Source organism: Falco peregrinus, chromosome 6, assembly GCF_023634155.1.
Source record: "Falco peregrinus isolate bFalPer1 chromosome 6, bFalPer1.pri, whole genome shotgun sequence".
In the NCBI taxonomy this organism is placed as follows: Eukaryota; Metazoa; Chordata; class Aves; order Falconiformes; family Falconidae; genus Falco; species Falco peregrinus.
The window spans coordinates 36,179,120-36,197,703 of NC_073726.1; the positions used below are offsets into that span (position 1 = coordinate 36,179,120).

At 37.1% G+C, this 18,584-nt stretch overlaps 1 protein-coding gene across 9 annotated transcripts in view; it reads right to left on the bottom strand.

Annotated features, from left to right (window-relative positions):
• Nucleotides 1-18,584, bottom strand: part of CNOT2 (CCR4-NOT transcription complex subunit 2) — a 91,502-nt gene that overhangs the window by 31,362 nt on the left and 41,556 nt on the right. For 6 of the 9 annotated variants that reach the window (XM_055807371.1, XM_055807372.1, XM_055807373.1 and 3 more), the window contains 2 exons: nucleotides 5,720-5,842; nucleotides 4,361-4,408 (listed from right to left, as the gene is read on the bottom strand). In XM_055807371.1, coding sequence (XP_055663346.1) covers nucleotides 4,361-4,408; nucleotides 5,720-5,830 — 159 coding nt within the window. In that variant the 5' untranslated portion in view covers nucleotides 5,831-5,842. The remainder of the gene's footprint in view (nucleotides 1-4,360; nucleotides 4,409-5,719; nucleotides 5,843-18,584) is intronic. The other 3 variants (XM_055807375.1, XM_055807376.1, XM_055807374.1) reach the window with 1 other exon arrangement.

Sequence of the window (18,584 nt, forward strand, 5' to 3'; positions counted from 1 at the left end):
ACCAACTTAAAGGTGACAGTAAAAGGCTGCATTTTGCATTCTAAACCTTTTGTTCTTTCTTCATACTGTACAACTATTATGAAAACATAAGCTATAGGTAGAATGTCAGTAGGCTTTGAGAGGGTGTACTGCATTAAAAGACTGAAACTCCCCCAATTTGTTTCTAAATCCTGCAAGTCCTTCCAGCTGTTTTCATTAATGGAATTGCAGTTTTCATTCATTTAAAGTTTGGGTTTGTTTTAAAAGAAACATATTATGTACTCGCTAAAAGATGCAAAAAATCACTCTCTGGGAAGGTAAAAAGCAACTCTGCTGCTTCGCAGCTCACACTTCAAAGAAAAAAGGTTAAGCCATGTGTTTCACAAAGGAAGCAAGGCAAACCAATGCACTATTCAGTCAAATCTACAAGTATGTTTACATGCAAAGCAACCTACATGAAATATGCATTTGCCATTTATAATTAAAGACATTAAAGCTTAGTTTGGGAAGAAAATAAATTACTTTTTTTGTCCTCCACAAACAGATCAAAACTATTCAGACTATGACAAGCTACGTTAATGCAAAGTAGCTCTATTCAACCAGGCAGTATTAGCATGAATGCTATGACTGCTCCTGATACATGACGGTTCCATGGGAATTCTTAAATCCTTACAACTCCTCCAAGTGCAACATCTTAAGTTAAATTATGACTAAGCTAACAAACTCTCATGCAATGACTAAGGCAAATGCCAAACAAGATGCCTTGGGAAACGAGATACTACAGGTTTCCTTCGAATCCTAAAAAATATCATTAGAAGTCAACAATCCAGCTGGAACAACATGCTGTTCAGCAACCCTAAAGCCAAAGCTGACTCCAAAAGACTGATTAAACCTTTCCAAATTTAGTTTCCTAGACTTAGCAAGATCCTGGATCTCTATTCTCCATTGTAAGCTAAATCTTGTTTCAGGGTTTTCTCTCTTGTAAAAGTACCACCTCTTTGAAGGCCATTTCAAAACACAGCAAGAGTTAGATAAAGGTTCTACAAAATAACTTCAATATGAGTTTGCAGTAAAAGGCTTTGATATCAGCTTCTGACCACCCCTTTTGCTCTATCACCACCACTGTGTCCATTACAAGACACACACACTGACATCTGCCTTCATGCAACTGTCATGACAAAGGAACACCTGAATTTGATCTACCACGGACACGCTTCCACTACATCAGGATGGAAGAAAACTCTGGAAAGCAGGCTCCCAGAATCAATAACCCGTTTTGCTGTGCTCAATAACCATATCTGAGGACCTCCTACTCCAGGCAAGGTAGGCCAGGGAGCTAGATTACCAGTTGCAAAGACCCAAATCTAATCTGCAGTCTTGAGTTTGCTTGCCTCAATTGTTAAAATATGTTTGACTTCACAGGAGGCCACATTTTGAAAGAACTGAACTGCAAAAGAACATCAGATCTCAACTGAGAAAGTCCAGAATTATGCAACACATTAAGAGGAGAGTAAGTTCAAACTAACACATAAGAAGTGCAAATCAGTGAATTATTACTATATTAGTGTGAGCATTTTATCATTTGTTGAGCAACTGGGAGAGAAAATGAACAGCAAAGCACTGGGCCAAGAAATGGAAAAAGCATTCACTGAAAAAAATTATCTAACTTTCCTCATAATTCGGGCAGATCATCATTAAAAAATTTGGCTAGACTGATCAAACCTTGTAGAGCACTTCTTACATTCTTATACCTGAGAAATCAAAGAAGTTCAGACTGAACAGGTCCCATCTTTTCTCAAAGCTCATTGTCTTTTTTTTTTTTTACTTATTTGAAGACAAATTCAGAAGTGTATGAAGGCTTTGAGTTACCAATTTCTACCACTGTCACTCTATGCAAATAAAAATACAGGTACCCCTCAAAATGATTTTGCTGAGTGCATAGACAGATCAATTAAGCTGGTGAAATTTGCTACAAATAAGCTTTATAATTATTTTGTCAGCACACTGTACATCATCTTGTCAATTTAAGTTACAGGACCACATTTGTTTCAAGCCAAATCTTAAACTATTTTCTTAAAGCATTCTATAAAATATCTCATTTATTTGCCAAAGGATTATTGACCTGGTTATCATGCATTGACCCCAGAATTCATAGACAGAGCATTTATGGATGTGCTCTGTTCCACCTCCCTACTTAGCACTGCAAGGTTTCTGATGACTCAAGGTAAAGCCACTGATTTAGTAAAAAGGAAGCATTAGATGGCTTAATTAAGACCTAATCTCATCTAAGGAACTGCAATTTTATGCCTAAAACATTAGACCCAAACAGCATCTGTATGATTTTGGAATCACTTGTGCATGAATAACTTGCAACTTTTCCATTTCAATTACCGTATCAGCCCTGACTGTCTAGAACTGTATTCCCTAATGAAAAAGCAGGTAAATTAAAAGAAAGCTTTTAGTTTTTAGCTACACTGAGGCTCTGGATTAAAAATAACAAAATAGTATGTCCTCAACTATTTGCTGCTACTTCTTCCAACTTGTAAAAAGTCTTCAAATTTTAAGACAGGACTTGAGCAGCCTTAGTTCACTTCACCTCTGTGTAAAGGAAATTATTTTAAAATTCAAATTAACCAAAGCAACAAGTCACAGGAATACCACTTTAAGTGCTATGAAAATTATTTATTAAAACGCATACAATATTTTTTCACATCTTTTTCAGATAGGTTCTAAATCTTTTTTTCACTTATTGAATGAAAAACTATTTCCTAATATTATTTGAAAAAAAATGAAAGCCTCCACCTTAGGTGTTAAAACAAGGAAAAAAGCTAAAAAGCTCCCAACCCAGTCAAAAAACTGTGTGAGAGTTATCACATAGCCCACAATGCCTCTTCACAAGGACAAAAATTCTACTGCAAAAGTGAAAATTAGGTTCTGAAGTTTAATACAAAATATGCTTGCAGTAATAGTCCTTACTCTACTCTCAGTTTTAGGAAGGTTTCACCATTCCATGTGTTCCTCTGCTTGGAGTACACATACACAAGCACAGTAACAATTCCTTGGAAAGTAGCAGATTTTAAAGTCAGAATCAGGAAGGCTTTCAACAAAGTGAGAAATAGAAAAAGACCTAGTCACATCCAGTATGACTGTAAATACCAAACACGCTTTAGCCCTTTCCAAAAAGCAGTGATTAAGGAGGCCATTCACAGAGGGCTTCCCTGAGAACCACTCTATTTCAGGTTGAAGAACTCTAGAAGATTCATGCGTACATATGATACATTGGAGGGGGGAAAAAACCCCAAAAGTTTAATTCATTTTCTACAAGTTTGTGGCAAAACCCTGCAACACATTAATTTTATGTGCCCTTAGTAAAGACATTCAAGAAACCAAAAGTGGAAAAAGAGGAATAATTTAAATTGCACTAACACTACACCTTGTTTAGAAAATTCTGCTACAAAAAAAGGCATAAAGAATGCCGGGTTTTTTGTAAGCTTACAAAGAGATTGTGTATGCTATGTTTTAAACTTTTTATTACCGGTTGGATTTTCTGAATATAAAAGCAATTTACTCCTTCCTGCAAAGTGTCTTCTACCTTTATTTTATCCCCAACTTACCTACTCCATTTCAATATAAATGTGAAGACAGAAAGACTCAAAGTGTTTCAAGATCTAGAACGCTGGAATTTTTACCCCCAGGGTGTCCATTAAACTGGATCCAGATTTTGAACATTAGCCCTTATGAACTTACTCAGAGAAAATTCTGAGCAAATTTATTTTTGTCTGTCCATACTAAGTGTCATCCAAATAACAACACAGGCAGTGTATTTATTGTGTTCTCATATACAGAACATCATCTTTAGTAGAACTCAAGTTGAGAAACTATTTGAAAACAGTTATTTTCAAATAGAAAAGGTCTGCAAAGCTGCAAGACTGGTCGGAAACTAAAATACAACAACCCCCTTTGCAACCTCTCTCATCTAAGGTGAGCCAAATGAGATATCAAAAGGAACATGTAACACAGAACATACATTTAGCTATACATGAGCAAACAAATGTGTACAATGTCAATATCACCGCCATATATTTATTTTGATCAACTTCAAAAAAAATTACAATAGCATATAATGGCTTAAGATTTCATGAGCATAAACTCTAAGTTGTAATGGTCAATAGTGAAGCGACAGGGAAGAAAAAACCCCTTAAAAAGGATTTGGGAAAAAAAAAAACTTTAAAAAGCTTTTGCAAAAATCACTCTTCCGTTTCCTGTCGGAACGACATCACTCTTCTGCCAATTACAGCAGCTTCTATGACTCATTTTGGCCACTTCTCCCACAAGCTTTCACGATTTCTTATTTGTCATTCCTGGTGTCTGGAACACCCACCTTCCTCCTCTTGAAGTCCCATTCTAAGATCCACTTCTGCAACATTGCCTACAGAAAAAGTAGGCAACTAAAACACTCATTCATTGTGTCAACAACATGCCAAGCATCAGCTTTCACTGTGTACACTGTGCAGCATAGCATCCATCTCACTTCACCTTCCTTACTACACCATAAGGGTTTCTCCCTCAGTGCATCCAATCTAAAAGCAGGGACTTAATACCCAAGAATCACTTCAGAGAAATAAGTGTCTGCTGTTTTTCAGAGCCCTACCTGCACCTCTCTGTGCTCACAGAAAAGAAAGTATGTTCAACATCATAAATATTCCATTGTGCCTGTGTGTATCTGTGGTACGTGCACTTATGTAATGGGCATAAACAGAAAAGAACATCCTATTTAATTTTCTTTTCATTGCAGTACATTTTAATCCTTTGCTGGCTCACGTGAAATTTCTCATTAAAGTAACTTCTGAAACTGAATTGGAAAGCTGCATTTAAGCACTTTTGTTTTGTTTTTAAAAGCTTTCTGCTCTAAACTTATTTCCTTCACTTTTAAATCTGGATTAAAATTCAGTTAAGAGTCTATAGGAAATGGTTGTTTACATACATTAAGCTCTATCAAGACTATGTTCACATCTGCTATTAAACAACTATATTTCTGGACAGTCATGGAGGCAGACTTGAAGCAATGACACCTTTTTGCAAGCCTGCAGGACTTATTTTTTAATTAAAAAGAAAATCTAGCCTATATGTTGCTTACACATATTAAATGCAAGTCTGTCATGAGATGGATTGACCTTCAGGTGACATGAACTTCAAGTCATGCTTTCAGTCTTCCATGTATTTCTACATGGCACTCCATATAAAAGTGAAATACTTTACTGGCTAATTTATTTATTAAATAATAAGCAGAGTTGTAGTAATGCCAGTGCAGTTCTAACATACAATAACACATTACCAAGGGGAAAAAATGTTTAAGAATGATGGGGTTTGTAACTTTGTGTCATCACAAATGGAAGAAATACCTAAATTAGAATACCCGAGCAGACAAACAAGCTGCACAAGGCATTTCCCAAAACTAAGAACAGCTGACGATGTAAAATACAAAACCACAACAAAACCACATGTAAACACAAGATATAACCCAATTTAAGTTACAAATTCAATTCTTAAAGGTGAAAAAGTAAAGCCCTGGCAAGCACATGGCTGAAGTTTACATGCATAAACTCACTAAAATTAAAGCACTTGCCACTGAAAGGAGTCATGTACAGCTTAAAGCTAAATGAAGCCCCTCCTCATATATTTCATGTACTTGAAACTATCTTGCTATTGAAAGGGGACAAAATAAGCGTATTCAACTTACATCTTTTTCTGACCGATGTGGGAACATCGATGATTGGCTGTAGTACATGTTTTCATCATGGTAGTCACCATCAACCCCCTCTACAAACTTCTTCCTTGAAGCACCAAACATGCTGTTTGTCACCTAAATAAGAAGAAAAATGGTTATATACCACGTATTATTTGGTTTGCTACATACTTAGTATATCTTTTAAATATATGTAAACATTGCTAGAAAACCCCCACCCTGTTTCTAAAGATTTGAAAATTCCTCTTTAAAAATATTTTCTGTATATTACCAATGTAACAGTTCTTTCAAGTGGGATTTTCATGTGACAAACTCATACTTCAGAAAGGACTGGGGTGGGAAGAGGGGACACTTTTTTGGAGAGAGGTGTGTTTGTTGGCTGGAGGGTTTTTTGTTGGTTTGGGGGGTTGTTTTTGTTTTTTGGGGTTTTTTGAGTCCCATAACCTTTCACTCAGGTTTATTTAAAATTACAGAATGTCAGAAAAAAGAGCAAATTCCTCAAAATTTCCTCTCCTCAGGTAAACACCTTCAATCTAAAAGAAAATTAAGGAATGTTCTTTAGTGCTCAGCCACCTTAAAAGAAATAAGAAAAAGGGAAGGAAAAAAGAATATCTGTGAAATCACTCCCATGTCTCATCACCACAACATTGGAAAAGCAGCTTTCTACTTGATCCTGTGCATTCAGAATTGTGAATAAGTAAGAGAAAGTTGAGCTAGCCATGGTCAACCACCTCACCACAGACTGGCAAAGTTACTGCAAATGGCCCATTAAAACCACTAAATTTTCTTGTGCCCTTACTCCTGCAGGCACATAGAGCAAGCTGCTAAATCAGGAACTGGAAACTAAAGAAACAACAACCATGCAGCTGGTCACAGAACCTTCATTCATTAGAAAATTTAATCCCACAGTAAGATCATACAACATCACTAAAGAATCTACCACATGCAGTCCATATTTATACGCCTGACACTCATTTACGTAAAAATACACATACTTCTTAAGTTTCTAATCTATCTACTAACATGGTGCGGTGTGGGCTAACAAAGCCCTGTTCAGACCTAACAGGTTAATGTTCAAACCAGCCAAATGGCACATACTGGTCAGTACTGAGCAACTCGCCTCGTTTCTTGTACCATATGGGGAGACTGGAGAGATCACGACCAACAGGATGCTAACCAACCCTATGCTACCACCCTATATAACACACTTTCAAACAGATCTTAAACATCTTGAAAGATAATGAAGCCAAGTTATAGTTGGCTTATGAAATGCCCTGAGCCCTAAGATTTACTGTCTTCACTACTGATAGCATTAGCTAAACTTAAAAACCCACAGGAGCATTTTTAAATTTTTTTTTTAAGAGTCATTCTGCACTATCTTAGTCTCATGCTTGAAATTGAAATTTCAAAACATTTATTCTGGTTAGCTACAAGGAGAGTCACTTTCAGCTTGAAATCCTCTTATCCCTACTGACAAAATTATTCTGATATTCTTCACAGTGTGGCTTATTCAAATTTCACCTTTACTGACTAAGATTTCTAGGTAGTGTTTAATAACATCAGCTCCTATACTAGCAACAACTTAACCCCATGATTTCAAAGTCGTAGGAGTTTTGAATAAAGTCAGCACTTGAGATGCATTTAATACAGCTATAATCTGAGAGTTGCCTAAAAACGTTCAGCTAAACAAAAGCTTATTCCACCACTCCTTCAAGAGGGTTACAGTTACTTAGACTACTGATGTCTCAAAACAAATTTATAGTCTGTTACACACATGTGAAGGCATGCAAAGGTACTGCACACCTTCTCCTGATGAAGCTTGTATTTTAAAATGTTTACAAAAATGTGCAAATGTGAAGTCCCAAACTGCTCAAATGCACTCAGCTGACTTTCACACTTGTAGTGAAGCTTTCATTACACTATAAGCAAAGCATATCCCACTGTGCTAATCCCCTTACAATGCAATTATCACCTACCAGATGGGATGGAGCATTTAACAGGCTAAGGGGATTATCTTGTCCTTTGCCTGAGTAAAGTGTGGAGAGATGAGCTGTTGTCTTTTAACCACTGTAAAAAGCACAGTGAAATGCTTTGGTCAAGCTATCCCGAGCAACCAGGGGAAGTTGACCGTCTCAACAAACTACTGCTTTTGAGAAGGTAAAAGGCAGCTTCTCACAAGCCCCAGACAACTTTTTGGTGCTCCTTTAACAATACCTGGGATAACAGAAGAGGTTTTTTTGCCACATAACCTCTTGTGATACACCATCAGAGTAACAAAACTTAACTCTGACAGAAAAGAAGTCACTGAAGCACACACCGCACTGTACTAATGTAATACCTAACCCTGAGCTACAGTATAGGAACTGCGTAAGGGGAAAAAAACAATTCTGACTTTGACCCTGGAGCTTTTGATCTTATTTCTGCAAAGGTTTACACATGGCTGACTACACATGCATGATAAAGGTTTCCGAGTCAGTGGGGTAAGCTCAGAGCTTTCAGTCTCAAAATAAGTGTTTAAAACTGGTGCAAGAAAGCTACAATGTCCAAATATGAAGTCTATATACCAAAAAGCTGAAAAATACTCCCCACTGAATTTAAACTGTCCAAAAGATTATTTTCTATACTGATAAATGTATAAGACAGTAGCCCAAAAACCAATAAAGAATATGCCCTGAAGACTGATGAAGTGCACTGATATTAACACGGAGTCTTAAATTTCTTTAATGACCATGCTTTTGTAAAAAAAAAATTAGTAATTAGATAGATTAAATATTGGTATTTTTATTAGCACCCTGTATTTCTACACAATACCTAACAGGAACGTGCTGCTACAGTGCACCGAAGGCTGCAGCTGCAGGGCAAGAGGGGAAGACTGGAGAAGCCCTGCCTACAACCCAGCTGCATCACTGCACCGGGCTGCTCTGAAGACCTTCAAAAGTTTTTGCAGAGACTGACTGACAGTTCTTCACAGCAGCATTTCTGTAAGCCATTCTGTGTCGTTCCATGCTGCCATGCGGAGCAGTCGCATGCAGTGCTCAAGCTGTCCATGCTCTGACTGAGGGAGGTGGTACAGGCGCTGGAGGGCATTCTGGCAGCTGCCTGCACCCCTAACAAGATTTCACTTCACGAGAAAGAACTGCCACTTGTTCTCAGGGTGAGCCACAGCACAGACCACAACAGAGAAACACCGCATTGCAATTCATGCTGCTCTCCAGCCCTGTTACAAAACTAACAGCTCAATAAAACGAGGCAGCTGCTAAAGACCAGTAACTGGTATCAGAGACTGAAGCCACAGCTGTGGTAGCCAGGCTGTTTGCCTCTTGCTGCTTCTTCCGCTAACACCAGCAGCCAGTACCAGTAGTCTGCAGTGACAGTAAATGGCTGGCAAACTTCTGAATCACAGCATCTATCCCAGTGCAGACTTTTATAACGTTACAGAAGGTTTACTCAATGACAGTGTCACATGGTTGCCAAATTAGCAGTAGGCATCTTCCTATCCACGTTAAGTTATTCCAGTATTCACTAACATATTCATTAGTCGGTCACGCTACAAGCATACACACGGATATTGAAAAACACTGTTGTGGTACTGTTTGTAAGAAGGTGTGAGAGTAACTGGGGCTGTGCCAAATGTGGGCAGATATGCAGATGGAACTTTGTCACTTCTATCTTAGGACAGGAAGCCACCTGGAAACTTTGTACACAAAGACTGCAGCTTCTTTTTCAGACTCATAGATTAGTGTCCAATCAGCTACAAAAGTAAATACAACAAAGTTCATGCAGCACTTATAAATATATTTTAAACCCTTTGGAAAGTAACAGTGTCTTTAGGTTTTGTATCTTCACAGGGTCTAGACTGATGAGGTAAAAAGTAGAAATCACCTCTTGTATTTAAGTCCCTTGTTCACACCTATATAGACACACACATGTGTGTATGTTTATGCCAACACATCTCCCAGAAGTTGTACTCCAGTTGCATGACAATTTTACTAAGTCAAGAATTCCTGTCTACTCAGCCTAATTCCATACAGATCCTTCTCCTAATCCTGTAACTACTTTTGCTGTTCTACTGTGGGAACCCAGTCCTCTGTTGCACAAAACACATTGACAGTGTAACCATTCATTAAAAACGTAGGAATGGTGCACTTCCATCAATTCATCCTTTAGCATAATATTGCAAAAGTATTTACAACTCCCACTGGTAGACCCATGTACAAATATTTAAAAATACTCATGGTAACAGAGGAAAGAAAGGGAAAGAGCTACATGTTTGGATTCAAGTTCAGAGAGATAACCAGCCATGCTACCACAAACCATGCCCAGTTCTGATCAGGTGAACACAAGCTCTTCTTTCAAAACACAAGTACGTCATGCTTAAAAATCAGATTTGCCCACAACTTCAAGTTAAATTAACCAAGCAAAATGCAGATACAATCCTGACAAGATCTTTAAATTCTTCTGTGGAACACTTCCTAACAACCTCCACTATGGAAGAACTAAAAGCATCATACAAATGTTAAGAACTTGAAGCATCTAATAAACAGTTTGTGGCAGTCTCTGATCTTTACCTTCAGCCGAGTACATAACACAATAACCATCAACAATAGTTATTTAAAAAATAGTAAAATAAACCCCCACAAAACCTCCAGATTTCAAGAAAAATCCTTTTCATTACAAGAAACATTGCAGTATAGCATACTCCAGCACACAAACCTGTTAGCAACAACTGGAAATAAATTATTGACACAGAATTTAAGTTGACACTTCAAAATGTTGTCATCTTCAGTTGCAAAATGATCTTCTCTATAATCACTTATGAAGTGATTCTATGATTGTATATTAAATGAATTCTATAATTTGCTTCAGGCTGTTAAACTAAAGTATGAAAACTAATTACGTTTTTGTTTTGCAGTATTACTATAGATAGTGCTCAAGAAGAGCTCACTCATGATGTTAACATAGCCAACTTCAAACTAAGAGAATACTACAAAATCTCCCTGGAGAATGTATAGTTTTGATTTTGCATAGAGCAGAAAAAAAACCAAACCACCAATCAATCATTGCATTACAACTGATTAATCTCATCTTTACGTGAGCTGAACGATACATACAGTAATACAAATTAAAAAAAAGAAACCATTTTAGGAATTTTAGCAGTATCTTCCCTTTCCTGCTCCTCCAATGAGTATGGTATTTGTCAAGATGTACACTATCATTATGTGAGAGCAATTAGAGGTTATAATCTCAGTCTGATGTTACAGAGCTTCCACCCATCTATACACTAAGGCTTCTGATGTTGCTGTTTAAGTCTTTAGTAAGCAAGGTTAGCACTTCATTCCATTTCTCTTCTGTTACAAATCAATGTTTTCACATAAGGCAACATACTTGAATATCCAAAGTATCTACAAAAGTGACCTTTAATGAGCAGTTCAGTGAGAAGTGAGTGTCTCAAAAAATAAGTGACTACCAGAAACCACATGTTGGTAACCACCAAATCAGCCTGCAATTTAAGTCAAAAATATAGAAGTTGGAACTTCATCAGCTGGTAAAAGATAGCATAAACTCAATTTACAGTAAAAACCGCCATTCTTTATGATCCTACCTCTCAGTGTCAAAGATAATTCCTATTTGGCCCAAACTGGAACTAATATACAATAGAATATATATACTACCAACTCACTAGATGCAAAATCCCAACCCTTGAGTGATAAACTACAGCTATTAAAAAACACCATGAAAAGCACAGAGGTACAAATAGATATATTTTATTTTCAGAATGAAAGACAAAATAAAACTAGAAGTTAAGATCCTTTGTTCCGTCATTTCATTTCACAATGAGTCACTTCATTTCTCCAAGGTGACTGATAAGTTCTAACAGTATACTATGCACTTATGATACGGTAGCCTTTCAAGCAACAACTTTCTAGTATTAACAGTATATAAACATGGAAAACAGTACATTTCACTATATTTCTTTTTTGTTAAAAAGTCTTTTTCCTTGATAAGCTTAATACTGGCACAGATTTGTACTCACTGTAAGAATACAATAGTAAAATAGGTGTTCTGTCAATTTTTAACAACTAGCTTTACATTCTTTATATGGCAGACTAAAATGAAGACCACCACACTATGAGACACAAATCTACCAAAAAAAACCTGAAGGTTGGATAGTCTTTAGAATAATCTCATTGTATTTGTGTCATATGGTTCATAAATTATTTCAAAATTCACAGAGCACTGTAGAGAACAACCGCCATAAAGCAAGTATCTGATTTACAGACTTATGTCAAGTCTCAAAGTAGTTCAATATACAACCAGTCTTCTTAAAACATCGTATGGCCTTTCCTTACAAAAATGAAATACGACAAACAAGATGCATAGCAGCTTCTATGCAGGAACTCCAGACAAAAATTTTGAGTATGAAAGAAATAAAGAACATACAGTTATGATTTTAGACCATCTTCCACTTGTATTCTCAAGAATGGCCATCTACAAGGTAAAATTTTTCAAGTGTCCTATAAAGTATAATGATGTTTGCAAAAGCTACACTAGAACTGTAAATCTCTGCTGCATGCAAACTGTGTCAGGAAACTGCAGTCCCTAACATCAAACAAGCCACGGAAATTCTCCTGACCAAGATCTACAGGCTGGTTTAATCCTTTAACCATCCTTAACTATTATGAGATTAATATTTCAAAACATTCCTGAAATAAAACAGCACAGAAGAAATAAGAAAAGCTATCCTACATTAAAATAAAAATAAACCAACATTGAAATTACTTAAGTTAAACTTGAAAATTGAGATTACAAGAAGCTCCATTTGGTTTCATAAGATGGTTGACACCATGCCCATCCTGGGGTAGATTCCCATAGGTTCTACTCCTGTTAATCACAAGCACAAGATTTGGATGATATGACAAATCAACAGTGGCTGGGGATATAACTATGCAGTAAGCTGCGTGGATGTCTCTTATGGGTATGATCAGTGGAATGTACTCAGGAAATAATCTTTGGACACACCATTCAACAAAATCCAAACACACACAAGACAGACATTTCAAAGATGAGAAAGGCAGCAAGGGATCTGCAAAAGTGACCAGAAGAGCAGATGAAGTAGCACTCCATCTGGAGCAGCTGTGGGGAGAAACCAAGAATATGCCAGGTGCATTCAACCTTATTTAGTGATGTGACCTGAAGAGATGCAGAAGCATCTCCTTCATAGACAGGGCAATGATGTCACAAGACCTGCACATACGCATACCCACACACATACTGTAAAACACACAGCTGGATTATATGTCAAAGACATGGTTTAAGAATTCTGTCAATCAAGAACAACTATCACTTGTCTGATATTACAAATACTATTTAGTCAGTAATAAGAAAAAAAACCACATCAAAACCAATGTATCACATTCAAGAGCCTATCTAAAATGCAAGTATATTTAGCCCCTTTCTCTCTTGTTGATGTTTCCATTCATTTGTAGTATTTACAATCCATTCAAGACCAAGAGTAGTTCTAGATTTAACAGCATTTCTGACTTACTGTTTTAAAACGGTATATACTTGCCTGTGCAATGCTCTTCAACTCTTAAGGTTTCATCATGAAAGATGATTGTATTTTAGAAAGAAGTGACAATTGTGTCAGTAACTTTAGGGGGCAATATGCTGGCTCATACTTTTAAATTCAATGCTATTTTAAGTAGGAATGCAGTGAACAGCAGCAAGAATCTTGAAAAGAAATGATGTACTGGCATGCTTCTGTTACCTACTTAAGACATTCCTCAGCCATATTTTTTTAAAAAATGAAACTAGTTCAATTTGTAAACAAAAAGTAACTTTTAAAGTATGTTCTCAGTTGATGATCCATCAAGACAACTATCAGCTAAATATATACTACCTGTGCATCACATTATTCACTGATTGTCTTCTGGGAATACCATCAAAGAAATCAGTTATGCTAAGAAGTCAGGCTTAACCAAAATTAAGTTCAAAACCCAAACATGCTTCTGAAGTACCTACACTGTCATGGGAAAACAAAATAAAACCCAAAAAGAAGCGAAGAAGCACATAAAACAACAGATGGGTAAACTTGCATTTCTAGTAACTATTACAGTAAATCTGTCTGTGAAAACTGGTATATGGTTAACATGGAAATGGGTCAGTCTTAGAAAAATTCAGCTGTGAAGTTTGTAAATAAATAAGCAAAAAACAAAATTCCATTCTGGAATGAAAGTTGTTTTAAATATTCTCATGATAAACTTATTACTACAGTGGCACTTCTGGCTCCTCACAAGTTAATTCTGTGAGTTTCTCTCCACCATTTTGCACCTCAACCATAAGGAAAACTGCCATTGGAAGATACCAAAATGACAAGTTCCTACCTTCTTTTGTTTGATAACCTTTGACTCATTCCATTAGGTAGTTCATAAATGCACTGGTGGAAAAATACTTGCAGTTTTAAATAGAAATTGGTTTTTCAATTGAACAACATTGCAGTTTGTCACATGGACTGCATTACTACTTTTGAGTATTTTGCTGTAGACAAAACAAGTCTTGCTGTGTTTCAGAAATCACCCTTCCATAACAAATTAGAGTAAGATATCCTTTAATTCAGCAAGTTTATCTATTTGAATTTTATCTCCAGTTTCATGCCTGAGACTGCCTTCTTTGTTGCTCTCCGCTGTGTTTTTTTTTATAACATAAAAAGGCACTTTACTCAGTTAGGAATTCTAGATCTACTCAGATGTAGTCTAGAGAGTTCCTTAATAGGGCATATACAATGGTAAAACCCAGCTTTAAAATATTAGAATATCAGCAAATCCACTAAGTTCTTCAGAAATAACAAAATCCTGTAATTCCCTACAGTCCCCAGAGAAAGAAGTTGGAATTTGGTATTTTCTTAAACATTGCCATACTTGGAGCAAATTGATAAAAATGTAATTTCTGTTTTCAGCAGAATCCTGCTGCAGTAAATTGTGCATACGGCCAAACTCACATGACGTATGTGCAGTCTGAAAGCCGGATCAGGTAACTGGAGAAATAAGCCCATAAAATAACACTATACTAAGCACATGCAAATTGTTCTCAAAGACTTAGAACTGTGACAGATTTTGTGCATTTCTCACAGAGGCAAAATAGATAGTGACAAAAAAGCCAACAGTTAAAGAAATCTGCACTTCCTACAAACCGATTTCTGTATGAAGTCATACAACTAGTTATAACAGAAGTAACTTCAGCTGAAAGCTCAAGGAGGGGTGCCAAGACAACAAAGCAGATATAGGGAACATCAAGTTTCAGCCTGAAAAAGCTGTTGCAATCTGGATAAGGGGATTTCAACAGGGAAAAGCCAGTCTGCTGTCAAGAGTACTCTTCAACTCGCTCTTTACTGTACTCCCCCTCTGCTAGAACGCACCAAACAGGACAGCTGTTTTATACTAGTATATGTTCTGTGATATGTCTGTGGAAACATGGCAGAGAAAAGATCCTCAAGGGACATAAATGAGCTCCTATAAAGAGAATTAAGTAGGTTAAGCGATAATCAGACAGGCAGTAAACCAGGTTTAGAACTCTAGCATTTTAATTCATAGAATCCCTAGACTGGACAAATATGTTAAAAATGCAAAGTAGTAAGATTTTTGATGAAAAGCTCAAAACACTTGGGGGGTGGGGAGAAAAAACTTTTAACAGGTTGTCATTCTTCACTGGTATTCAATAGTCATCACATACAAAACATTTTTTTTAACAGCAATTAGAACAGGATGTTAACTAAGTAAGATTATGTACGTGGGACTTCAGCTTCACAATCAAGAGACACGCTATGCTAAAATACTTCTTCTCTACCAAGCGTTACAGCTTCAATATCAACATGACATACTTTGCCACCTCTGATGCTTGTATCACTCCCACCTACTCAACGCCTTTTTCCACAAATGACAGACAACTCAGATGATGCACATACGGACTGACAGAGCTTAAGCTGGAAAACAAACCAGGTCCTGATGTGGTCCAAGCCAGCCAATTACTCTTACTAAGGTCCCATTTGTGAAGCAGAGATAATTGCTCTCATTATCAAAGAAATTACATAAAGGTTTCATTAATAAGGAGCATCTCAGAAACGTTTTATGCTGATGAGTCCCCTAAGAAGTTATAAAAACAAAATAAAACCCTGGGTGGAGTAACATGCAAACCTTATTTTACAATGAAATACGATGGTAACCATTTTCCTGAATTATGGCCATTGTAACTAGTATGCTAACAGCTTATCGTTCTCCCAAGAAAGAGTCCTTACCTGTTCCGCAAGCCAACTTGTGCTACCACTTACTGAAAGCGAGGAAAATCATTTGCCCACTTGGAGGACAGATAGGTATTTGATTACCAACATCATTGCAAACAAAGGGTCTTGCTTTTTGGTACTTCACAACAAATTTATCTGCAAGGTTCATTACACTCCCTCTTTTTAAAACATCTACACATTTAGTTGCACACTGTCACAGCACTAGCAAAACTATCGAGCTGAAACAAGGTCTTTTACCATCTCACACCAGCATACTCTTCATGCTAGTCCCTCTGCTGCCTTTTCCTGGTCTCTCCTCACCCAGGGTGCTCATTCTCTCTCCTTTCTTTTCTCTGCTTCTTCCACCTCTCTTCCTTGGCTGCTCCCTCTTCATTGGCTGCCCAACCTCTTAACTTAACCAGCCACAGCTGCACCTTGTCTACATCAGCCAACCCACCGCCCCTGAAGCCAGCCCACAGCTGTATATTACCAATGCTAATTAACCCAGCTTCATTCCTCTACAGCACACCACTCTAGCATGACATGATAATTAAAAGAACAAAAACGTATATGCCTAAGCCTCCTAAAGGGTAAGACAGTTGAAACAAAATAGCCTTAAATAAAAGTGGCACACTAAAACAATAGCTTGTGTACTGATAGCCAAACATCTTACTCACTTTGTACAATTTAAAGCCTTTTAATTCACATGTAAACTGCATCCCACTGCTTCAAAACCTCTGCTGAATCTCTTGCAGTTGCCAAATCAGAAACTTTTACAGGGAAAGCCAGTGGCAAGGAAAGAGAAAACAACACTCCAAAAGGTTTTAGGGAGGCTTTATCCCTCCAAGGGATGAAAAATTGAAGATCACCAGCAGCAGCGATACTGGCAGGGCAGGGGGTGGTAGCATGGGGATGGGAGTGGATGAGTAAACATGAAGGTCAGCTGGGCGTCACAAGCAAGGGAAGATGGTTGCTGATAGTGGAGCTAAGAAGCAACTCTCAAGCAGCATTAGAAGAATGGTGTCGATACACTTGTCAGTGAACAAGCAAGATCACCACATGTGCGGTCTATCACTTAGAGAGTGGTTTTTCCCTTCCTCTCAATCTTGATGTGGTCCCTTATAGCACATCTGAGCCAAGCTAAAATCGTTTCATCTGCTAAGTGTCCTCCAGCTTTCTCTGTAGAGTCATTACCTTACACACTCTTCAAAGTAGTATTTCTTAACAGTTCCTATACACCCAATTCAGTTGAAGCCAGAAATGCCCATTGATAAGCTTTCTAGATCTGTACTTCTGTAAAATATTAAGCCTTGGGTAGGCTGTACCTGCTCACTGGACACTATCTTTTGTTAGTTCATTCACCATGTAAAAACTTTTGCACTATGTATCAGACAGGGAGATAAAGCTTATAAACAGGGGCGGCGGGGGGGGGGGGGAAACCAAACTACTTTGAAGTAATCCAAATTTGGTTCATGATCTCAGGATTTAGCTGGTTTCATCATGTCAAATCTCTTCCATTGTGGGAGAAGAATAAAAGATGCAAAATTAAAGAAAAGGACTCTTCTGACTTTTTATTCACTTTCTGTGAACAAAATTCAGGAGGCCAGATTTCTGCCTCTATGCTTCAACTAAAAGGGTAATCATTGCTCCAGCTGGGACATTTCCATCCCGATTCTGAACATGCTCCTCTTTCCAGCAATATGGCAGTTACGTTAAAAAAAAAAAAAAAAAAGGAGAAAAAAAAAAGAAAACAACCAATTTCACTAACTTTTTAAGACGGCAGCATTGCCTATCTATTCCTTCCTGGACATGGCCAAACTTTCATGTTTTGTTAATCTGAAACATTGTATTTTAAATAAGCCCTTGTTTCCCAAGCATTTCCTGCAGTTAAGCACTATACAGTCAGATGCAGATCATGATTAATAGAGTAGCAACAGGAATTTATTTTCTTTCTTTCATTACTCAGACAGAGTTTGTTGACATTAAATAAATCAGAACTAGGCCCATTTCTACTCTAGCTTTTGCCAGAAGAAAAAAAGGCATGCTGTTGGGTTGGAGGTTTTTTTTGTTTAGGGATCACAAGATAGAAGACAACTGAAAAAGAGCACAACTAATTTTTAAAGTTTTATCTACCAGTACATTCACAAATAAAGTATTTATTTAATGTAAGCCGCTGACCATTTATTTGTTTGACGTATCCTCAAGAAAGAGGTAACAACACTATTTTTACTTTATGTTGAATTTTAGGAAATACAAGGTTCTTTTTGGTTTGAGCTGCTTCTTTTTTTTCTAGAGGTATTCTAAAAATAGAAATAGCTGAGAATATTCTTGCCAAAAAACTCATTCTGAACACACAGCCCATCAAACACCTTGTCTTACTTTAAAATACAACTGGAAGATTCAAAACAATAAGTATATTTAATATATTTAATCCTTGAAGAGAAAGAAATATTTACGAGCTGCGACGACTTACTGGTAATATACTTGCTTCTCAGTGACTCTCCTCCAGACTAACAGTATATTCTGCAAATGCAGAAACATTTCCCAAGAGCACAGACAAGTTAAAGTTAAATTTGTGTATGG